Source organism: Numenius arquata, chromosome 1 (genome assembly GCF_964106895.1).
Source record: "Numenius arquata chromosome 1, bNumArq3.hap1.1, whole genome shotgun sequence".
In the NCBI taxonomy this organism is placed as follows: Eukaryota; Metazoa; Chordata; class Aves; order Charadriiformes; family Scolopacidae; genus Numenius; species Numenius arquata.
This window is the reverse complement of record NC_133576.1, coordinates 35,123,021-35,148,602: the sequence shown is the minus strand read 5'-3', so window position 1 is coordinate 35,148,602 and position 25,582 is coordinate 35,123,021. Positions and strand designations below refer to the sequence as shown.

At 35.4% G+C, this 25,582-nt stretch overlaps 1 protein-coding gene across 1 annotated transcript in view; it reads right to left on the bottom strand.

Moving 5' to 3' along the window:
- The window catches only part of NCAM2 (neural cell adhesion molecule 2), a 145,918-nt gene that overhangs the window by 20,028 nt on the left and 100,308 nt on the right, over positions 1-25,582 (bottom strand). The window contains exons 13-14 of the mRNA XM_074167448.1: positions 25,213-25,334; positions 15,990-16,170 (exon numbers count right to left, since the gene is read on the bottom strand). Of these exons, the coding sequence (XP_074023549.1) occupies positions 15,990-16,170; positions 25,213-25,334 (303 nt within the window). The remainder of the gene's footprint in view (positions 1-15,989; positions 16,171-25,212; positions 25,335-25,582) is intronic.

Sequence of the window (25,582 nt, the reverse complement as noted above, 5' to 3'; positions counted from 1 at the left end):
CAGATCAACACTCCCACCTAGTTTGGTGTCATCCGCAAACTTACTGAGGGTGCACTCAATCCCCTTATCTAGATCATCAATGAAGATATTGAACAAGACTGGCCCCAAAACTGAGCCCTGAGGGACACCACTGATGACCGGCCGCCAACCAGATTTTGCTCCATTAATCACAACTCGCTGAGCACGGCCATCCAGCCAGTTTTTTATCCAGCGGAGGGTACACTTGTCTATGCCATGATTCTCCAGTTTCTCCAGGAGAATGCCGTGAGGGACGGTGTCAAAGGCCTTACCAAAGTCCAGGTAAGGCCTGGTCCTTCAACAAGGACCAGCTAATGGGGAGGGCAGAGAGAGTCCAGCATCGAGGCTGTGCAATGATGACAGCTTTGTGGACTTTGTGGCATCAGCTCAGCACCCAGGTTTTAGACGGCCATGGGAAAATGAGTAAGTTTCTGTGTCCCAGGATCCTCCATTCAAACTGACAGCAGATTTACTGAACATGTCTCTCGGAGGAATTTCTAAGAACCTGTGCAGATTAATTAAGATTGACATGGGTATTGAAAACATACACTTATGTGTAGTTTCAGTATTGCTATCACATAAAAGATCAAATTATTTTAATTGTTTTATTTGTGAGAATTCAAAATCACACTGTGGATGTACCACAGAGACCCGAGAGATTTTTGCATCTTTATACCGGATGACAGCTGTAACCAGAGGACTGTAGTCAGGAGACCTGAAAAAAAGTCCAACTATGTTGGGACTGTATTTGAATTGATAAAATATTTCAAGCTTGACAGCACTTTCTTTTAGCTCTTTAAAACATAGATAAACGTAAACACAATAGTTTTGAGAAGTATTACTTGGAATAATATTTTAAGTGTAGACTTATTTTATAGCATTAGCTGCAAGAAGAGAAGTTTTATTATCAGTGCTGCCAGTATATGGTGCATATTTTTACTTGAAATAGTTAACACTGGTACAATTGCAAGTATCAGCAGGGTTGTACTAGGTGTGAAAGTGTAGTGTACCAAAACAGTTTCTCCCAGGATAAAACACCTGCCTTTTGGGATACAACTATTTCAAGTAGGCAGATTAAGTCGGTATGGATGAAGTGCTCAGGCTGCATATTTACAGACATTTCACATACTTTCTCCATTAGTGGAGTAGCGTGGCAACCACTTGATATGAACCAAACTAAAAGCTGGGGAATTCTAATTGTAATAATTTTTGTTTGTTTCTCTTTTAAAATATTCACTATTGGATAAAACACTGAGGTTTACTGTTGAAACAAAAAATGTTTATACAACATTAAAAACCCTCTTCAGTTACAAAATACATAATGGAGATAGTACAAGGAAAAGAGCATTTATCAGTAATAAAGAAAATACAGATAGAAATGCTTTAAGTTAGTTTTCTTTATTACAAAAATGAAGACAGAAGTTGCAAAAACAAAAATGAACTTTGAACAACAGATGAAAGGCACAAAGTTACATACATTTCTTGACAGTGTGGAAAGATGCTGAGGGACATTACATTTACACTATGCACACATTCTTCAGGGAGAAAGCAGAGAGATGACAGCAAGTACTGCATGCATGAAAGAAATCAGTGGAGAAAAATGGTAGTGAAAGATGCACAGGATGAAAAAAAAGCCATTATTTCACAAATTAAAATAAACTACTTTAAATCCAGATTTCTTTTCTTGCTTTTCGTACTGTTTTTGGAAACAGAAACTTACAGAAATTGCAGTGCTTGCAATATTTTTCATAGAAGTATCTTTTAGTACATTGTATATATTTTCAAATGTAATTCTGTTGGTTATATGCACTTAGTAAGATTAACTTTGCACTTTGCTTGTATTACAGTTCAGTAATATTACAGTATTACTGTACAGAACAGTGTACAGTTCAAGTACAGTTGACTTATACATGTATTATAGTTAAAAAGATATGAAATTAACATATTCACTAGAAATTGACTCTACAAAAATGTTAAATGTAAAATAAATATTCAGAACTATTAATAAGAATATCATACAATGTAATGGGACTATGGTGCAAGAATTACTACTACAGTTTCTCAGGAATTTGGACCATATTAAAATGAATAAAAATGGATATTCCTACCTCATTTGCTTAATCTAGTTCTTTTAAAACATCTAAACTTAACATAGCTCTCAAGCGGACAGCTTCCATACGGCTACTGTTTCTAAATAGGCAAAGTTGGTAGATTCTCTGCACTTGATATTTGTCACCATTCGCTATATTAGTATGTTGTCATTGTCGTTACAAGGAATAGTATTTTCCCTGTGAGCTTCCCTCACTTATACATTACGCCTGATAAATGTATACTGGAGGAAAACTGAAGATTTCTTATATGCCTGGAGAAATGGCATGGATGAAGTACAATGTGATAAGCTCAAATGAGTTCTGGATGTAGCAAAGATTTCAGTGATGTCCTTATAGACCTCAGAAGCTACGTTTTTCTTGACACTGTTCAAACTACTTCCTAAAAGTAAGAGGATTTTTTTTCCTTTTCTCCTAAAAATCCTGAAAAAATGAGCAATTAGAAATCATCAACATACTGGACAATGGGTAGAAAATTGGAGACTAACAGCACAACCACAAATTGTATACAACTCTCCATTACCTTTTTTAAAAAAAATAAAATTGTTTTGTTTGGCTTAATTAGTTAACTTTACATTTAGTACATATGTGAGTGGAGCTATTAAGTTTAGTGCATGAGGTTTGCATGCTGGAAAGTGGTAAGGACCAGGAATCTAAGTAAGTATTGGTCGTATGGTTACTTACTTAATTAAAACACTGTTTATCTTTTAAATATCTATTTTTCATAAGCACATTATATTTTTTTACATCAGTGCTTGGCCTTATCTTTCCACCACAAAATTAAATGGAAAGTTATTTTGTTGCTTGGTAATGTTTTGCACACCTCATAAAATCACACAGACAGATATATTTTATTTCCAGTGTATGTAGCATATGTGACTTTTTCTAAGCAACATTTTTCCTAGTTAGCTAGACAGCAATTTATATTCTAATAACCTGACTGTAATAAATGAAGAATCACATTTGAAGTTGTATTATGTAAATACTCTGATTCAAGAATAATTTGTAAATGTTAGGAACTTGTCAAAACTCTGGAAAAAAGAAAGACAAGTAAAATCTGATTAGAAAAGAAACCAGCTTTAGACTCAAAAGGTTGTAAATCAAAACATTTTAAAAGCACTGTTCCTTAGAGATATACTGCTATATCACAGAATAATCATTACCCTTTTTAAGTTTCTGTGCCATCAATTTGGATTTAAGGCATAAGTTCAACGTAGAATATTTTAGGACTTCAGTCTTACAGACAGTTGAATATTAGGATTTCAAAATATGTGACAATGTTGAAAAAATGGTAACATTTTACACTGTGAATCATAAGACCTAAAATGCCTTACACAATTACTACATTTAAAGGAACAAATTTACTTATCTAACATTTAAGTACTAATGACAGCAGAATATTAAATTCAATTTGTGAAGACATTTATCATTTTACTACAGTTTAAATGACAATTTTAATGCTGTTCAGTCTATAGCAGACTGAACAGACTAGAGTCTATAGTCTAGACACTCAGACTATAGTCTATAGTCAAGTGTAATTTAATTTGCAAATGTCTCTTTTCAGGTTTTCCTCATTCTCATCTGTAGGAAGACAAGATTTTAAAATCTTCTGTATCTTCCTACATATTGTACAAAATATTGTAAAATAATCTTATTCTCATTGTTTTTAAAGACAGATTTATGAAACATTCTTAAAGAGAAAACCAAACAAAACTGTATTAGTTTTTCATCTCAGGAGATACACAACCACCCAATGACATTATTTTCTTCCTCTTTTTCTTCCTCATTACAGAGGTTTTGGGACACTGTCCAGAACTGCTTGGCTCTGCTGTCACAGAATCCCTGTAACATTGTCTTAACTCATCCTCTTTGGACTTTGATGGGAAGGGTATGGCCAAAAGAAAACAATCATATTCAAAGTACCTGATAACCTCAAAATGTATAACACAAAACAATACAAATTGGAGAAGACCTAAAATTTCTCTCATTTAACAAGGGAAATTTATTTTTCCAGCCAAAGCTACTATCTGTTGGAAAAAATATAAGTGATCCAAATCTGTCTCTTTATCCCACTGGCATTGTGACACTGAGGATAAAAGCCAACTTGTCATTTATAATGTATACTTAGCTTCTAAAATTTCTCAAGGCTTTTCATTAGCTCTTTCACAATATGTTTGGAGAGTTCACAGTCACTCTGTGCCCTAATTCCTATCTTGTCTTCTTATATACCTATCTGTGATGTTAGAATGACTTGCTAAGATAATAAATTTATAACTGGTAAAGAGTACTTCAAATATTTAACCAGAGTAGGAAAATTATTTAGAAATTTTCGTTTTTTCTACATTTATACACACCTGTAGTAGTATCCTGTCTTGCTTTATTAAAAAAGTAAGAATAGAGAGAAGTATATGACAGGTAAAATATGTAATAAAATATTTAGTAGAACGGCTTCAAGGTTTCAAATTTTAGGAAATTAGGAAAACGCTGCAAAATAAGGAAATACCAGAATCAGACTGTCTGTGCAACCTAAATAAGACCCTATTTTATGTTTCATTCTATAAGATGATCTAAGTTTTACTGAAGACCTTTAAGCCCAGTGTCAGGTGCTCACTAGTTGTGATTGTATCTGAAATTTGGGTTTCTTTATTATTCAAAACAGCACTCTATCTCCATTATGTTTACAAGAGAAAACTTTGTTTCCTTATATGCATCCAGTCCATATCTTACAATGGAATCAGAATGCAAAATGGACTTGACTGCAGACAACAGCCTCTTGAAAGAATTTCCTACTCACCTGGTCCAAGAAGGAGACCCAGTGTTTGTGCACAACTGTGCTCCTGCAACCTGAGAAAGATCTCCTGGGAGCAGATCATGGTGTGCTTGTACTGAAGCACACTCTGGAGATCAAAAAATTTACTGTTGACCAGTTGTGAATTGAGATTTTCAGAGGCTTCTAATGAGGCCAGACTTGGACAGGTTATTTTTTTTTTTTTTTCTGCTTGGGAATACAAGCAGCATCTATTTACTACATATTTGCAAAATGTCAGTTCTCTGATCGTAACTAGAAATGTACTTGCAGGTTTTCTGTTATGTTACCACTGGCAAAAAGTGACAGTAAAGACACTTTTTACCGTAAAAACAGTAAAGACAAACATTTTCACTATGTAAATTTTAGAAACATTAAAAAAAAAAAAAAAAAGCCTCCTGTAAAAGTTCCTGCCCAGGATGATTCCTCCCCTAAAAAAAATTAGCATAAGCAATAGCACTTGTCAGGGTTATACTCAATTGAAAATGTGTTCTCACACTTGAAAGTTTTTGATAGCTGTTACGTGTAGCTAGCAGTTCCAAATCCTCTATATCACAATTAAAGTGAAAAGTTTCATTAAAAAAAGATAGCTTAATGTTAAGATGCCTATCATGCATTAACTATTATCTGGAGGTTCAATAAGCACTTAAGCATTAAACAAATAAATATCATGGTTTTTTTATAAGAATAACACTTATAAAACTAAATAACAAAGTGCATATATTCATGTTGTTTGTGCATAGAAAAACAGACTTTCACCCAACTGATTCTGACTGGGAACCCAATGTAAAAGTGCATTGCTTTCTTCGGTTATTCTGTATGCAAGAGAGGAATGAACTATAAACTTTGTCAACTACATAAATTCTAAAATCAAATATATGCAGTAAAATGTCCATGCGGCCTCTTACTAAATCAACTTTTTTTCTGTCACTTTTTATACACTGGTCTAGTTGCACAGTTTGTAAGCCATTCTTTTAACTTGTAAAATAGGGAAAACTACTTTTCCCAGTCTTTATCAAAGGTCAAAATTGAGCCCCCTAGCTCTTCAAGTCCAACAAATGCCTTGAAATGGAATGTGGCACCATTACAGGCACAAGAAGTGAGTTTGGTGGGCAGGAACCTATTCTATGTGCTGAGGCGTGGCTGCAGAGACGCATAGAAAAAATATATGAAACTAAGTACTATGAACTAAAGCAATTCACAGCTTATAAATTAGGAAAGAAATATTTGTTAAAATCCACTAGAAAGTACAAAACATGTTTATATTAACCATAAAGTATTAAGTACATCATGGAAGGAGCTAGTATAAGCACAACTCTGTGAAAAGGATTAATACAGAATCAAAATGCTCTCATGAAAGACCAATTTATGGTGCACTTGGAAAGCCATGTGACTCACAATGGTAAGGTCTATGCATAGATTTCTTATAATCAAAATATAGTTGAGAAAACAGAATCAAATCACATTGATCAAATTCAGTAAGTCACATTCTCCAATTTCTGGCAGACAAAAGAGGCAAGCATCATCTGTTGAATTTGTCACAGAACTTACAAGCTTTCCAAAATGCCAGATGAAGAATTTTGCATGCACAGACTGATTTAATTACACTATTTAGGATCTTAACTAGGAAAGGAAACTTTAGAAGAGCTATAGAAAAGTACAATTTTTTTTTATACAGGTCTGTGTTTATTTTCCTGTAAATGTAAAACTAAGAGGGAAAGGAAGAAAACATGTTGCTTGCCTTATCAATAGCATCAAAACATGCACCAGAAACTTATGACTACAATGAAAGAGAAACCAGCAGCATTCAGCTGCAGGGACTGGCCTCCATTGTCACGTCTAGTAGCTTCACAGCATCTATCTGTGTGGATAAGAATCATTACAGAAAATCAAGACTGTGAAAAAGAAGTAAATTTGAGAAAAAAGTTAAAAAGTTGATAAAAGATGAAAAATAAAGTATCAAAAGGAAAAAAGTGACAGTGGGAAAGGGAAAAGAGAAAAAAAAATTAATTTAATATTTATATTGTGCCAAAGAATCGCTTGAAAGACATTACTCTAAAAGAAACAACAAATTATGATTAAAGTGTAGATAAAATTGTAACCATTGAGGTGCTCTGGAGAAATCTAGATAATAAAGCACTTAAACCATAGAAAAGGTATATAGCAGCAACATGTGGTTCTCCATAGCAGCCAAAGTGGTAAACTCTTTAGTCTAACTTTGGTGGTGTTTTCAATGATACACAATTTTAAAGAAATTATAACTGCTGTTCAAAATTCTCAACCAGTTCATTTTATTAAGACTTAAATAGTTTGACCCTTACATTCATAGCAAAAAAATAATCTTTGACACATTAACCTTTCACAGTTATTTTAATAACACAGCTTTTAAATATTTTTAGAGACTAGATCTAACAATTTAATCTTTTAATTGGCACTTAGGGTTTTCTAATTATAAAGAAACATAATGCTAGCAATTTCTTATAATAAATATTCTAGGCGAATAAAAGTATCATGCTTGAAAAGTGTGGCCTAGCATTTCAACATTCAACATCTGTGATGATTTTCTTTTTTGTTCTCATAGCACTCAAAAAGATAACCAAACTTAAATTCATGAAGTAAAAAAAAAAAAAAAAATCAATTCATTTTGCAGCAGAAGTTCTTTCAATACAGAGTACTTCACTATTATTTATTTTTTCTAGCATTCTGCTGCTTTTCTAGTATACAGTAGTTAATTTCTGTGATAGCTGTTCTGTAAGAATTACATTTTATAAAAAAAATAGTCTTTTCCTATAAACATCTCTGATGGTACTGCTAGTGTGAGGCTTTTTGTTTCTTTGATTCATATCAAATAAGTTCTATCCATTTAAAAAAGTGATTTCTATCCCTTTTCTCGTAAAAAAACTATTAGTCTTTGCAGGGAATGGAGCAAACACAGCTGTTTCTAGCCTACCGTAGGAATATGCCCTATAACTAACAACAATGTTCAGCTCCAGAATTTGATAAGAAATGGCTTTTACTCAGCAAATTCTAGTACTAGCTTGCAAAACAAAAGGAAACAAGTTTTGTGGGGGCTATAGACTTTCTGAACTTTGGATATTAATTTTTCTGATTGGTGTGATTCCTACCAACCTCTATTCTCAAAACATGAGATTTTAAAGACACATTTAATCTCTTCTCTCTATCCTCTTCAGAATTTCAGAAAAATAATTTTTAAAAAAAATTTTCTTCTTCCAAGACAACAATACATACTGAAGACTTTGCTTTTCTTTTAGCTCAGAATTATGATCTGAACATAAGTCAGACAAAAGTCTTCATTTTCAGGTTCTGATTTTGGAATAATAGTATCCTTCAGCCTATGAGAAAATGATGCAGGGAACTTCAAAAGGGTAACACTGCAGCTCTTCCTTGCCTTGGGAATATGATCAGAGCTACAAGGAGACTAACATCCCCAAGCCTTCCTTTTTGAGCACTACATTTTGTTCTTCATTTTAGATTTAACTAAAAACCTAACTAGTCAAAGCTGTAGAGATAGACTGAGGAATCCTGTAATGCACAGTTATACAAAAGAGGTACCCATTATGGTCTTAAAATTTCTGATCCTTAGAATGGATTTTACCTGTGGAAATACCTTCAAACTCCTTCTGTGCTTTTCCTTTTCTTTATTGGTTTAAACTTCTTATTGCTATCTAAGCTGGTGTAAGGATCAAGGGTCAGAAAGTTACAACTATCCTTTCCCAAATAATTCTGATTGTTAAAAGTGTGTAAATTTGTAATATAGTATTTTCCTTACTGAGCTACAAAGAATTTTACTTCTGTCCTCACATGCCTCTTTTAAAAAAAGGTTATAGGAATGTATTATTTTTGAACAACTGTTTGCTGCCAAATTTAGTGAAATTGTCAACTGCATTCAAAAGTTATCACAAGACACAAATTGATGGATGTTTGTGCAGGTATACATACAGACATACATGGACAGGCAGTGGTCACAAGCCATAGGTTGGAAATGAGGCCAAAATGTTATTCCTGAAGAATCAGTACATAGTATAATTCTACAGTCTGTTTCTAGAGATTTAAACAGGCAGTTTTAAAGCCACAGGTAATGACTTTTAGCTGTGGTTCAAGTAGATACTGGCAGCCTTTCTAGTTTTTTCTATGGAAAGAGACTACAAAAGATGATGACGACTACAAGTACCTAAAATTCTCCTAATTTAACTTTTAATGATGCAACGTAATTTTTCCTAGAACTAAGAATAAGTACCAGAAGCCAACTGCTGACATTACCCCAAAGCTAACTCTGCCTCAGAATGTGGCCCTGTTCCGAAATAACACATTGTACTTGGAAAAGGCTTCTCTTCAAATGAGCTACATATGATCACTAATGACTAATTTTAGTTACCAGAAGTTCTGCAAAAACGCTCAAGAGGGAATATCGACAGTCTATCCCTTGTTCATTACCTACAGAATTGCTGACTAAAGCTAAAAAACCAGCAGTTTATATCTGCAAAAGCACATGGATTACTGATTGTGTACTGAGAGAAAAAATACCACAAATATAACTGAAAGCCAGCCTGCCTGAAGAATGCTGTTGTTGCTACTGAAATGAAAGTGAAGAAGGAAGAAAATTGGATTGGTTTTATTGGCTCTTTTACAGAAGAGCTGTAAATAAAAACCTAGAAAATAAACATAACAGAGATATCTTTTGGAAATCTAAGGACCCAGAGACGTGAGGAAATTCTGAAGTAAGGATCAGGTCAGGGAATACTTAAGAAAACTGGACATACATAAATCTATTGGCGCTGATGGGATGCGTCCACAAGCACTGAGGGAGCTGTCATTGCAAGGCCGTTCTCAATAATCTTTGAATTATTATGGAGATAGGGAGAGGTGTCTGAGGAAGAGGGGAAGCAAATGTCACTTCTATCATTAGAAAGGGCAAGAAGAAGGGCTCGGGGATCTACAGGGCAGTCAGCTTCACCTCAATCCCTGGGACGATAATGGAGCAACTAATCCTGAAAACTGTTTCCAGGCACATAAAGAACTATTCCATCAGAAGCAGTCAGCATGGTTTCACAAAGGCAAAGCAACGCTTGACCAACCTTGTGACTTACTATGATGAAATGACTGGCTTGATAGATGAGGGGAGAATTGTGGATATTGTCTACATTGACTTCAATAAGGCTTTTAACACTGCTTCCCATAAGATCCTCATAGAGAAGTTGTTGATATATAGGCTGGATAAGCAGACAGTGAGGTCGAATTGAAAACTGGCTGAATACCTGGGCCCAGAGGGTGCATGAAGTCTAGTTGAAGGCCATAGACTAGCAGTGTACCCTGTGTCCAAACCTGTTCAACATTATCAATGATTTGGATGATGGTGCAGACCATACCTTCAGCAACTTTCCTGATGACACAAATCTCAGAGGAGAGGCTGATACACTAGATGATTGTGCTTCCATCCAGAGGGACCGTGACAGGCTGGAGAAATGGGCAGACAGGAACTCCATGAAGTTCAACAAGGAGAAATGTCCTGCCCCTGGGGAGGAACAATCCTAGTCACCAGTATATGGCTGGGGGCCACCAAGCTTTGCTGAAAATGCACTGGGGATCCTGGTGGACACCAAGTTGAATGTGAGTCAGCAATGTGCTCTTGTAGCAAGGAAGGGTAAATGGTAATGAGAGCAGAGGCCTTGGTGGTGCAAGCACACTTTTACGTGATATCCTGACCTTGAGGCTTGGTAGCAATCAGGTAAAACCTAATTTCAGACAGGTCTGAAATTATTTGAAATCTAAGGAAAATGCTTCAAAGGACACAAGAACTATTCAGATTGGAAGTTTATTCATAGTTATGGTAAGTCAACAAATGTTATGTACTTTTGTGGTGGGGTCCAGAACAAGAATGAAGGCTGCTTTTTGGCTTCTCTTAGCTGATGCATGGTCAGGGTCAAGCCAACCCTTCTGAAGAAAAAGGAGGCTATGCTTCCCTTCAGAGCAAGGGAGACTGTTCCCCAGGGAGTCTCTTGCAGCCCATGGGTCAGGGTTGAAGGCATGTGAGAGGCAAAGAGAGCACCTGCAGCAAGAGAATTTGCTGTTTGGCAGCAAGATGTGACAGAAGCAAAAACCTATCCCAGAGATAAAGACAGGATCGTATAGAAATTATATCCACGCAAAAAACCTAAATGGATTGCTTGACTGAGAAAAAAATTAAAGAACATTACTTGCCCTGAGAGAAAATTGTGGGCATCAGGGAGATATTTCTATTTTTCTGTACTTAATAATTTTCAGTCTCTAGATTAAAAAGTTTATTATCCTAGCTTCTATTCTAATAAAACACTGTCTGTACAATTCAAAAGCCCTATTTTGTCTATGTAATACATCATAAAATGTACATACACAAATTCAAATATACATATATAAACACAGATACCTTTAGCATTGATAGGAGCTATTTTTATTTTTCATTCACTTTGACACCACTGGAGATCCTCCATTTTTGTAAAAACTACTGATAAAAATCATGTTTGCATGAACAGTATCATCGTTGCTACTAGCGATGATGAGAGAAAATATCACATATTAGATTGTCCCTCTTTGCCTATCACTAGACTATTTTAAGCAATGGTGACAGACTGCATTGAAAAAAAGCAAATGAGATGCACAATGGATTAAAAATTATCCAGGGATGTTGATAAAAAAAAATATTCCAACAGTTCATGCAGTATTGGCAGTTAAAAAACCCCAAAACAACCAGTATCACAAAGTGAGAAAAATAGATCTAAGAGCTTCTTATTATCCCCAAATGCTTTTCTCATTTTCCCACTGTTGTGCCAAGTTATTAATTTATAATGAAGAAGAAAAAACTTATGATAAAACACAACTTGCAGCCATTTTTAATATAACTAGTGGCCTTCCAGAGAAACAGCACTGACTGGATAAAAGCATTTGGAAGATAGCACCTGCATAAATCTTCTGCCACTAATTTCTGAAAATATACCAAACACTTGCAGAAAGTATCCTCTTTTAACACCTTGCATTTAATTTTCTTTTCAGATTGATTTAATATAGAATTGTAGATGTCTTTTTAGGTTGCAATAGTAATGGTTCAGAATGACAGCCGATTTAAACACTTTTGTACCAGCTGCATGGTACAAAGACAGGATCTCTGTCTCTGCCTTGCTGAGAAAGAGTAAATGGATGCATACAAGTGTGCTGTTTCGCTGGCTCTGGGAGCTGATGGAGTTCAGCTGTTCCCAGTGACACCTAGTCAGAGTGTTTGTTATGGCTGCAGAGGCTAGTCTATCCTGTCCTAATACTGATAAAGAGCTAAGAGCTAAGGCACACAGCTCCTTTGAGAATTTCCTTTTTTCTCACAGGACTAGAAGAAACTTAACACTATAGAGACGCCAGAACAAAATTTTCTAAAATATCACAAATCAGCACTTAGAGGCAAGCACAGCGATGTTAAGAGTTGCACCTGCCTGCAAGTACTGCCAACTAACATCCCTAATGAGATATTGAAATACATAAAATACTACCTTTAAGACTATGCCACTTTTTCTTCAAAGCATGATTCTTAAATACATGCTCATAAGCCTAAGTAAAAAGTGACATACAAAGATGGAATTGCTGACTACAAAAAATAATTCAAAAAAGTAGGGAGTAAAATGATATATACATAGATATAATATACATGTATAATATACATATGAATAAACATATGCACATACATGAATGTGTTTGTACATACATTTGTTTAAGGGGAAGTGTTTTAAGAAGTTGGTTTGCTGAGTATTTCTCAGTCAGTGCAACCCTTCAGAAAACCAGGAAACTTTTATTAAAAGGATTACAATTTCTGATGAACTAATCACAAATGTGAGTCATTCAGTGAATGGGGACTGTGCTATAGGCTTAGGAACAGACATTACAAAATCAAGTAGATCTATAGTTGAGGCTATATATAGTAGATCTATTGCTGAGGCCAACCATGTGAAAATTTAAAGGAATGTCTGTCACATACACCTCACTGATGCCAGACAGCAATTTGCAGCCTCAGGTTCCTTCCTAGACCTAAGACTGGTAATGGAAGATCATCATATTGTGTTATTATAGAATCTGACTGCCAGCCAGGAGCTCGTACTTGCTCACAGTTGCAGATGTTGTGGACTCAGTGCCCACAGGAGTTGTGTATGCACGTAAGTAGGGTTCTGGCTTCCAGTCCCAGCCCTCAGGGATTAGCACTTCTGCCTTATATCCAATTGCTCTTGAAAACATAAGCAAGCTCCTTCTGCAGGAATCAGAATGGAAGTTTTATTTCTTGTGACAACTCCCATTTTCCTGGTAAGCATCCATCCAAGGACAACAAATGTATCCTTGCCTCCACCTCTCTCCAGTTCTCTGATTAATTGCATTAGTTCACACACATTTTCACCATAATAATATGTTAGGTATAGTTAACTATCATGATACTTAGGGAATCCCATAATTGGAATAAGTTATATCCATGTGATTGCATACATAGGACCTAGAGATATCTTGTTTTTTAATTTAATTTAGAACAAGTCAGAAATACTCGCTTCAGCTGAAGTGCCATAGGTCTGGGCACATAGAGATGAAAACCTTCAGGAGTCTTAGAAACTTTTCTAATAATTACATGAATAGTCAGGAAGGGATTCTCAGTCATCAGAAGCAGCTAAGTGAGCACAGGATAGGTGATGCAGATTTCATTCAAAAGTCTACCTAATTTCATTCTTGTTGCCTATATCCTTTAGAACTAGCTGTAGATGCCTAGCTGCAAATACCTAAGCCTCAAAGCAGACAAATAGTGCATCATCTGAGTTGACTAACTGATACCAGAAAGAAATATTCTGCTCAAAGTTAAGTATTTTATATACATTATCTATTAAGTTTTAAGAGTCAGTTGGCACTTTTGCAACAATGTTTTTATATATATTATATTGCAATAATAATATTATGCCATTTCAAAACAAGATACTCATATTGACTCATGGATATGAACATTAATGTTCCATTGATTCTAAGTGTCTTTTGACACACTTTTAAAAATCACCTACAGAATATTTTTATGATGGGAATTTCATACTCTTTTCAGGCTTGCAAAAACAGTTGTCAAGGAAACTAATTAGTTCCACAGTCATAATTGCAATAATGATTCATATAAAGAAGACCTGATGTTAAATAGTGTAACAGACTTCTTAAAACTACTTCGAGGGTATGGGAGAGCACTGAAAGGAGAAAGTCTCTAAATAGCTATAAAACTGTGTTCAGAGAAAAACGTTCTATCTGTCTTCTGAAACAAAATTAACTAAACTGCTTTTTACTTGAATGTCTAGAGACCATCTAGGTTATCATTTACGCCGGCATGTCATGTTTCTCTCAGTTACAACAGCTGTGGCAATAATATGTTATACTTTAAGTAATTATAGCAGGTTAAAGTTAGATTGCATTGGAAAACAAGTAACATTTGCAAAACCAGGACATATGTGTTTCAAATATACAAAATTTCAGAATGGCTCATCCCTTCCATTTACCTACATAAGGTTTTATTTCTTTTTCTACTTGATAGATACTTTTATTTCATTGGGACAATAAGCTTTCCTACATTTTTCCCCTTTTATTTTTCAATCATGTAATGAAATTTTATTTCTGAATGTCGGCAATCACAAGGCAGTATCAGTTTAAGAACACAAATTTCAATCAAGATGCAAATCAACTCTCACTACTGCAATTCAAGTGCATCAACCAAATATTTGTACTAGAACTGATCTGAACCTATTAATGAATTACAAATGCCTATTCCTTTCTATAAATACAAGTAACAGTGCTTCCAATATCAACAAATTGCTATGGAATATTAAAAAAAAAATATGCAGAGATCTTGAGATAACTTCTCTGAAAATATATTTGAAGAAAAATTGCAACAGACAGAAAACAAAATTTGTTAGTTATTTCAAACTTTTCTAATGACACACTAGTCTATGACTCATTCAAACTCATTGCCATTTTACTAAGATCAGTGCTAGTCAGATGCTCAGGTATCAATATGGTTTACCTTTTAATATATTGTCCATTATATTTATTTGGCAAGATTTTAATTTGATTCTAATACTCTAATAGTTTAATATATGGCATACAGGAAATATTCTGTTAGAGGATTTAACACCTGATTTTAAAAAGGTAATGATGACACTGATGTAACCTAGAATTTATTATTAAAGCTATCAGCTCATAATTTAGATTAAAAGTTTGAAGTCTCTTCCTAATAATATTTGCTTTATAAAAAATTAAAATTACGCATAATATATCAGAAATTACCATCATATTTTAGGTCTATTCTGAATGAAATAATTTTGCATTGCTGCACCAAAATTTAACTTTTATGTTGTGAAGCATTAACATTTGATAAATCAGTTACTGAAACATACTCACTCTTAAATACTATGCAGTTTTCTTTAAAAAAATTCCAAACCTTTCTATTTACACACTTAAAAATATGAACATTTCAACAGATTTTAAAGCTTGTAAATAGGCCTAATAGAAGGCTGTATGTTCACCATGTTAGGGTGAATCAGTAAGATGGTGTTTAAATAAGAATATTTGAACTTTTAACTTCATCAGACACAAAAATAAATACCTTTATTACATGTGTATCTTGAAGCACATGTAGAGATATTTTGAGTTGGACTGAAATCAAGAATTCTAACAATTAAGTTGCTTCCAACAGACAAATAGGCAGTACAAGGCGACTTAAAAATGTATAGCAGGTCTATCTTAAATACTATATTTCTAGTTAACTGTCATCACCTGGGTTGAAGGCTCAATGTTTCTTCTGTACTTCCAAATTGCTTTATTACTAAGAGAAAAGTAGGAAATTAGGCTCCATTTATGGATTTTGAATAGACCCTTTGCTGATAATACAGGATCAGGTCTTGGGCTTTGTCAGTTAAAGTAAGTCTTCAGTTACCTTATGTTCAACTGCATGCCTTAGTGTAATATGCGTAGCAAATAATTCATAGAGAGAAAACACTCCAAAATTAACTTACCTGTAATAATGTTGGGCTTTGGTGGCATGCTGAATTCATACAATGTTGGTTCAGAGTAACCCAGTCTGTTGGCAGCTGTGATTTGTACTTCATAACCCATGGTCCATTGAAGATGCTCTAAGATGATGTGGTCTCTACTACCCTGCACTTTTTTCTCTAGCCACTGGTCTTCCTTATCTTTCTGTAAAGATGCAAATATGTTAGTTTAAATTCTCAAAACCTCTTGCATTATTTTTCTAAACTATGTGTCTACATGATGCATAAAAAATAAGGAGTTTCATTTACAGAGGTTATGAATATTCAAATAATCTAATTTTAGAGTTCTGAGTACTCAAACTTTTTGTAATTTTAAGCACTCCTAATCATGTTTCCACAATGTGGCTTTAGGGATTTTGTAGGCAATCACTTTTAACCTCTTGGCTTCAATTTATACTTTGCTCAAATACTGAAGTTTATCTTGGGGAATAGCAAGATAATTATTTACAAATGCTGCTAAGAATAAATTCTGTAAAAGGTTTATTTAATGTAGATGTTTCAATTATATTTTGATCAATGTTCTTTAAAAGAAACTTGCCATTAAACCCAAACTTGAGTTGTTCATGAATGCAAGCTGTGCTTATATCATACATTAGTTATATAATGAAAACATACACTAACATTTTGCTAACCACTTTGTATGCAACAATATAAAAACATTGAGAAAGTATGCAATCCTACACTGTAGAGGACGTGCAAACCATTAAGATGGTGTCCTAGAGAAAAAAAGGTTCTCATAATTCAGATAATTATCTGAGACGCCTATATGAAGAGAACAAATGAGGACTTCATTTGCAATCTTAGTTCTGGCATTTCATAAATTTGGAGTGCTTACATTTGCAATTGCTCGTTTTATTGCAAAATATATTTAATTAATCTTTATACAAATGAGAATTACCAAATAACTAATAGGTATAAAGGATAAAACAACATATGATGTCAAACACAAAAGCAATTTTGTTCAAAGGAGTATCAATAACAGTCAGTAGGAATCCATGCAGTCCTATTGTTACTGAACACTGAGGTACAATACAGTGGCAGAGCCAAATCCTGGCCATCCAACCCATACAGCAACACAGACCCAGTCAGTGGATATAAATTCTCTGGGTAAAAAAAATACTGGGAACTATAACTTTTTGCTGCAGACTACTATGCTTCTCAGCAGCTTATATTTACACTCTTCACTGAAGCATCCTGCTCTTGACTGATACAAGTCAAGAAAAGTGTCAAAGTGATACAAGTGTGAAAGAAAATAGCATCTAAATTAGACAGTTTAGGACCCAACCATGGTACTTATGCCTGTGGGGTATTTTGTCCCCAGTCTTCAGAAAATAGTGACACACTAAACTCCCTTATGTGCACTGCTGCAATAACTTATTTGCTATCAGTGCTGAGTCTGATGGGTTTCCCATACTGACTTCACCTTTTCTTAAACTCTTTCTTCCTTCTTCTGCACTGGCATTTACTGACATGATAGTCCTGGGAACGGTTAAAATACAGTGAAACATCTTTTCAGGAACATTTGCTGCAAGGTGAAAGTGCCCACTTGGTGCAGCAGTAGACCAATGAAAAACATCAGAATGGTAGTCACATTACAAATCACGAAAAAACCTAAATACACTGGAGTAACAATAGCTTAGTCATCGTACAGTGAAACTGGTATTTTCTGTCAAGGATATTTTCCCATATCCTCGTGGATAATTTATCTTGCAATCATCTAGCATGCCACTGAATGAATACACCTACATTTACATTCCATTGAGTGAATCCACTTATCACTATATGAAACTACTCTTAAAAATATCTTTTCGTATAGCACTGCTAAAATAATAGATATTAATAACAATTGCAATATGCATATACAAATACTCCTTAGTAATATTAGGAATAGCAACATTACGTAGCACCATATTTTAATGGCTGTTTAAATTGGTGAACTTTGGGATGAGTTAGGGAAAAAAAAATAACTAGATTCCAAAGAATAACAACATGAGAGAAATCAGAAGATCCATACATGATCTTGGGGTGTGTACATACAACTGTATGAATATACTGGGGAGTACCAAAGAGGTTCAGAATCACCGAAGGAGAAAAAATATTTGAAAATAAAAATTCAGGCTAATATGGTTCCTGTGGGTGGAAAAGACAGCACTGCGAACAGATATATGACCATATTTTAAAACCAAACTGTAGAATTATACATGATGAATAGAATAATCTTAAGATTTGGAAGGAAAACTATACAGATTTCTGTATGAGACTGCTCTTATGCAGACATAAAATTAAGTGAAAAGGTGTTGTTCCACAGTTTGGTCAGGTGAAGAATGATGTAAGAGCTGAAATGTAACAGGATACCTGCATGCTATGCCAGAGAAGTGACACCCTAAATTTAGTTGAAAGTGAAGCCAACCAGGTGGATTGAGATAACTGAAACAAAGTCCAACCCCTGAGCTCAAAGACAACAAAATGTTTTATGAAGAGTGACAAACACAAGTTAGGAGGAAGAAGAAGAAAGAAAGAACCTAGAAAACTTGTTGTCTTCTTCTAAAGATAAACAGATGTCTTCCAGAACACAGTCTGCTTTTGGCATCTTAAAGAATAAAAGAACTGCAATGTCCTTCATTATAGCTGTTATTTCACAGGTATTTTCAAGCACTTTTTACTAAATAGACCTCAGTATTGTGTCCAGATTTATTTTACTATTAGTGTAGAAATGGAAAGAGACGGACAAGAACAAAAAACAAGAGTGTGTCAGTTAAATCTTCCTACAAACCTCCCCGTTTATGCTAGCATCCTCTAACTAGTAGCTTAAGGAGCAGAAAACAGAACTACGAAAGAAAACTTCATACCTTATTGGGCTGTTCTATTTTTAGTATTGCTTAACATTTATAGAAAGCCCTACATATGCACAGTGTTCTACAACAAATGAAAGAAACATCTAAATTAAAAACTGCAGTCTAATTTGAGAGGTGAGCTCATATAAATGTCTTCAATAATCATTTATTATTAGCAGTTCTATCATTAATATCCACCAACAAATGCACATTTTTAGGGACTTCAATCAGATCTACAGCCTCAGAGATTAAACTGTTCCTTTATTTGCAGTGCATTTCTTTTTCATATAGTGTGGAAATACTCCTTTACAGAAGGTCACTGATGCTGTGAGACTAACCAATTGGCGATTTCTGGGGATCTTACTGCCCATTTCCATTAGTCTTAAGCCTTAGATTCACACTGTCCTCTTCCCAGTATAAGTCTTTGGGTGAAACAAACCTGCCACAATGCCACAGACTAATGATACTAAAAAAAGAAAAAATAAAAAAAAAATAATTGTTATTCTTAATTGCATGTATATTGGCTTTACATATAAGAATCAGCCAAATTTACCTCACGAGTGCCTAAGAGCTAGATTTCTAAGACAGGTCTAAGTAACCTAAGCACCTAAATACTCTGACAAAAAAGAGTAAATAAAGCAGTGCAAAACTCCAATTTACCATGACTTCGCGACTTCTCAAAACCGAGGGCACATCTGACAACAGTGGGAGTAAAGCCAATCCACTGTTTAGGCACCTAACTTTTTACTAGTCTAGAAAATAACATTTCTTTAATGGTCATTTTACATTTTACCCAAGATCACATTATCTGGGAACTCATAAAAAGCGAGGAAAAGTGATTAACCTCCTTCAACCCTTTCCCTTATTCTCCATCCTCCCTAAATTGTTTCACTGAAAGTTCAGCTCAAACAGACTTGTTTGAGGACGTGCCACACTGTCTTGAAAGCTGACAGGAAAAAATATCAAGAAATCCTCAAAGAAGACAATGTGATAGTTTAAATCACTGACTTCCCAATAATTCATTGTATTAGTTGTGCTTTGTAGGTCTGGGTAATACAGGACAAATACTGAACAAAGCACAGTAGCTGATAACATGTATAGTGTTAAAATGCACAGGAAGTCCAAGGATCTGGCAGGTAAAGTGGAACTTAGAGACGCCAACGAGGAGAGGTGCTATGCTGGACCTTGTTCTCACTGTCAAGGAGGGGCTGGTGGGGAATGGGAAGCTCAAGAGCAGCCTTAGCTGCACTGACCGTGAAGTTCATGCAACCTTATGAAGTTCAACCAAGCCAAGTGCAAGGTCCTGCACCTGGGACAGGGCAATCCCAGGCACAAATACAGGTTGGGCAGAGAATGGATTGAGAGCAGCCCTGAGGAGAAGGACCTAGGGGTGTTGGTGGACGAGAAGCTCAACATGAGCTGACAATGTGCACTGGCAGCCCCGAAATCCAACCGCATCCTGGGCTGCATCAAAAGAAGTGTGGTGATTATGCCCCTCTGCTCCACTCTGGTGAGACCCCACCTGGAGTACTGGTTCCAGCTCTGGAGTCCTCAGCACAGGAAGGACATGGACCTGTTGGAATGGGTCCAGTGGAAGGCCACAAAGATGATCAGAGGGCTGAAGCACCTCTCCTGGGAGGACAGCCTCAGAGACTTGAGGTTGTTCTGCCTAGAGAAGAGAAGGCTCTGGGGAGACCTCACAGCAGGCTTCCAGTACCCAAAGAGGGCCTACAGGAGAGATGGGGAGGGACTCTTTGCCAGGAAGTGGAGTGACAGGATGAAGGGTAATGGTTTTAAACTGAAAGAGGGGAGATTAAGATTAGATATCGGGAAGAAATTCTTTACTCTGAGGGTGGTGAGAACAGGCTGCCTAGAGAAGTTGTGGATGCCTCATCCCTGAAGGTGTTCAAGCCCGGGTTGGATGGGGCTTTGAGTAACCTGGTGTAGTGGGAGGTGCCCCTGCCCACGGCAGGTGGGTTGAAACTCGATGATCTTTAAGGTCCCTTCCAACCCAAACCATTCTATGATTTGATGCAAAAACATTTAACCATTTCTGGTAGGTATCTGAGAGGGGGAGTGACTGAGAAATTAATCTGTTTTTAGATTATTTGTATTTACAAAATTTTGTTCTAGAATCTACCATAAAGCAACAAAATGAACACAGTCCTCCATCAACATAGTCAAACAGAAGTGACGCACATAACCTACCAATCAAACACTTGTCACTACCAAAATTCAGAGCATTATTAGTAACACTGTTACAGGTCAACACGGTGAACAACTTTTAGGCCTGCAAAAACTATTTGCTTCTCTACTGTTTCCTCCAAACATCATTATGGACATAAAAGCAAAAAATAAATTAAATGCTGCTATTGTTTCTCAAAATAGGATTTTGATCAATTTTTCTTGCTTCTACTGAAAAGTTTATAAAAGATGGATATTTTTATTATTTCATTCTAATTCCAAATTTTTACTGAAACTTAACATGACATGCCAGGGAAAAACAAAGACAATCCCCTACCCCCCCCCCCCCCCCCCCTTTTTTTTTTTTTAGCTTACTGTTCCATTCTATGACCTGTAAGTACAGAAACAGAATTCCCTTTTCCAATCACCAAGAAGCTGATTGCAATAATGTTTCTTAAGCATTATGAAGTAATTCAGAATATGGTACTCTCCTCGTTTCAGCTGGGAAAGAGTTCATTTTCTTTCTAGTGCTTACTGTGAAAGGAATGTCAACAACGTATATTGTTTTAGTTGTTGCTAAATGATGTTTATACTTTTCAAGGGCTCTTTTCAGCTTCCCATAAAAGCCGAAGGAGCATAAACAGAACAATGGAACGGCTAATGGAACATTCCCTACCATAGACACCAAGCTCAGTATATAAATGGGGGTTGGCTGGGGGGTGGGAATCCATAATCACTGCTCTGAAAGATACCAGTTCACCAGGTGGTGAGAGTGACTTGTGTCATTATTATTATTGTTTATTTATTTTCCTGTTATTGTTCTGTTAAACTAACTATCTCAACCTGTGACTTTTTTTATTTCCCTTTCCTCTCCTTTTCTCCCTGTTGCCCCTGCACTTTTTGGGGGAGAGGGTAGAACTATGCAAGCAGCTGCGTGGCCCTAGCTGCCGGCTGGGTTTGAACCACACAGGTAACAAAACCATAACTGAAGGCTGGGAACAAATCTCTTCAAGATAATACATGGACACATATTTTTAGGGACCAGTGGGCAACACTGTGCACCAACCACAAATTCACAATTGTGCAGCTACAGAATATCAACCACGGTCAAAATGCACTTAAGCAGTAAGCACAAACTTTTGCTTGTGACTACGCGAGTCATGTGTAAGTGATTATACCTGTGTCGTGATCACGCTTGGTTTCTATGTTCTTACTGGTGCAAATCTTAACCTATGTAACACCTTCCAAAGGATGATTTGTAGCCTGCCATTCTCTTCCAGGCCTGTGCCTGGTCACCCACACGCCCTGAACTGCTGTGGCAGTCTCTCCTCTCCATCAAGTGCCCCTTCCTCCTGGTTTTCCTTACCTGCTCACCTTCCCCTTAGTTTGTATAAGTTCTTCAACCTTCTCTAGCTTTTAGTTTATCACTATAGTACTTAGTAAATAACACATCACATAATAGCCATTTACAAATTCAGTACACATTTCCCCAGAACTTTGCATGCATGAAGCTTAACATCCATTGTGCAACGCCAGCAAGTAATCACATGTACCCCAACCAATGTTCATAATGCCATAAGCAGGAACAACCAGAGGGGAGCTTGAGTCAGTCCCCATTAAAATTACACAGTTACTATGAGAAACGTTGTTAGGAGGTCACCTCCTGCATTGGACAGGATGCTTGTCTAGGGAATCTTCCTGGCTGGCTACTGGGGAGCAGTTTTGCTTTCTCTTTCTCTCTCTCTCCTCCTATTCTTTCCTAAGGTAACTTTGAAGTCAATGTATGACATTAGCTTCAGGCTCCATCAGTGAAGCTTTCTAACACTCTCTTGACTTCCATTGTGCAACAGCATGAATCAATTTGAGGCTGATACTCATAAAAATTTCATAGTACCTACATCTTTGGAATACACAATAAAATGTGAAGGTTCTTATTATCTGATTATAGTTAGTAAGTTCTGTCCATAATATGAATTAACTGATGTTAGGAAAGCTATATTTGACAGAATGAAACACATGATTTCCAGAAAAAGAAAAGTTACAATTTCCCTAAACCAGCCTATAATATCACTATAATCTTAAAGGCTGACCTTCTCCCAGTTTAAAATAAATAAAGAAAGAAATAAATAAATCTGTAGAAAACTTAAATATGAGGGAACTGACTCTTAATAAGACATAAGCTGTTATGAAACACAAAGAAAAAGCCACTGATAACTAGCTTGTTATCCTATATGCTCTTTAAACATGCAAGCAAATACATTGGTCCAGGTGCTAATAATGAGGCTGGCAAGAGTTATAGGAAAGCTAATTACATACGACCAATGTGGAAGATAGAGGAGAAGCAGTCAACAGATAATTAAGAACTTTAAATAGCATCCATTCATTCTGATTAAAACACCAAAAATTATTGTGCTTTTTGTTGTAGGAAGGCCTTTAATTTAGTCAAATTGCTTTTTCAATTGGAAGCTTAAGGAGATATGGATTTGAGGTCCAAGTAAAAGCTATCTTCTTCAGTAACCTATTAAGTTTCCACTTACTGCTTAAACTGTACATTTATCTTTCAACTATACACATGAAAAGTGATCTTTTATACTACAATATTGTAACAGTCAAAACACGAGATCAAAATCAGGTTTCCAAAAATATACAGGATAGATCCAAATCATTTAGCTTGTTTAAATCACAGAAACAGATTAAATTCCTTATACTGCATGCATACATGATATCCAAACAGTTTATTTTCTTATCTTCTGAATTGTAAATACTTAGAGGCATTGTAATCTAACTAGAAAGCTCAATCCCACAAAACTGCATTGTATCTTGTATTGCATATTTTACTACCTTCTCTGTTCTTTGCCATTACTTTTCTTTTATGCCAACTGTACTCACTGGACTGAAAGTCATTTAAGAAGGTCAATTAAGATTTAAGGAACAGTGATATCGGAATAACTGCTGGTTATTCCCTTAGGCTACTCTTAAAAGCTCCAACAAATTTTTCTCAATTGCTTTGGAGCTACCAATTTTCTTTGGTTATACTTAGCTTAGAAAAATAACTTTACATGCCAGGTTTAGCACTTGGATAATCCCAGAAATATTACCCTACAGTTACATTATCGGAAACACCAGAAAATGGGACAAAAACTATTACAAAATAAGGAACCGGCTTTTCCTTTTTGGGAACAATAAACAGGTTCTGTATTTAATTTATCAAAGATCTCTTATTTCTGTTAAATACAGTCCTCACTACCTTCTGTTCAACATGTCCAAACATCTTGTGTTACATTCCCAATCTCTTTTAGACTCTCAAAACAGCCATGTAAATATGCTATTGAACTCTGGTAAAATGCCTTTTTACTTGGTAAAGTCAGATAAAAGTACTATAATCTTCCTCAAAGAACACAAAGTTATTAGAAAATGCACACTTTTTAAGTAAATTCATTGCTTTTGCTAGCTGTATAGTTACTTTTTCAACCCAGTCATTTCTAAACATAGCATATCAGGAAAGGAAGGATATTTTAGCTACTTTAATAATAATAATTTTAAAAAAACACACTTTTTTTTTTTTCATAGAAAAAGAAAGTACACATTGCAAAAAAGCCTGTTTTCTAAACCTGCCAGTGAGAACACCTAATCAGACTCTAGGTGACAGAAGACAAATAAACTCTCCATGATGGCTGTTAAAAAACTGATATGTACACTAAAACTCATGAAAGTCCTAACAATTTGCTGATTATTTGGCTTTCTTAAGCTGACCCTTGGAATGTAGAAAGATAGAAAAAATGAAACATGATCAGACAATTAATCTCATTTAAAATTAATATGGAGCACTGGAATATAGCTTTCTAGCTCTAGAATGCTATATATCAATACAGACACATTTGTAACAGGTTAATAATTTGCTGTTCAAACAACCCTTAATCACGTAACTTTAATGTCTGCTAATTTACTGCACTTTTGAGAGCTGAACATGAATGTTCCTCATTTACCCTCTAACAAACCAGAGAACCTAGCTTTCTTTTTAGAATGAACTTTCAGTTATATATATATTTTTTCTTGCAAAAAATGCACACCATTTTGTTACCTTTCAAATCATATCAACATTCTTCTTCACATAAAAAGCAGATATTACTAAGCAAAACCCGCCTATTTTGATTAACTGAAATACTTACACTTCTGTATTTGACAATATATTCCAAAATGGGGGCACCTCCATCATCTTGTTTAGTTATGCTAAGTTTAAAACTCTTGCCACTTCCTGGTTGCCCGTGAATCGAAGGGGGGCTTGGCTCCCCTAAACAAGGGAAAAACAGTAGTTAATAATAATTCAGCAATAACATAAATCTTAAATTACAGATGGGAGCTTGTCCACAAGATTATTGATCAAAATCTTTAAAATGAATGATTCTTCCAAGCACTGCAGAACATCCTTAGTAAGTGTGTTAAATATTTCACTTAATGTATGTTTTAATGTAGATTAATTATCCCACACAAGGAAACAAAATTGTCAAGTATGAAAGTATTTGTTTCTTTGAGACTTTC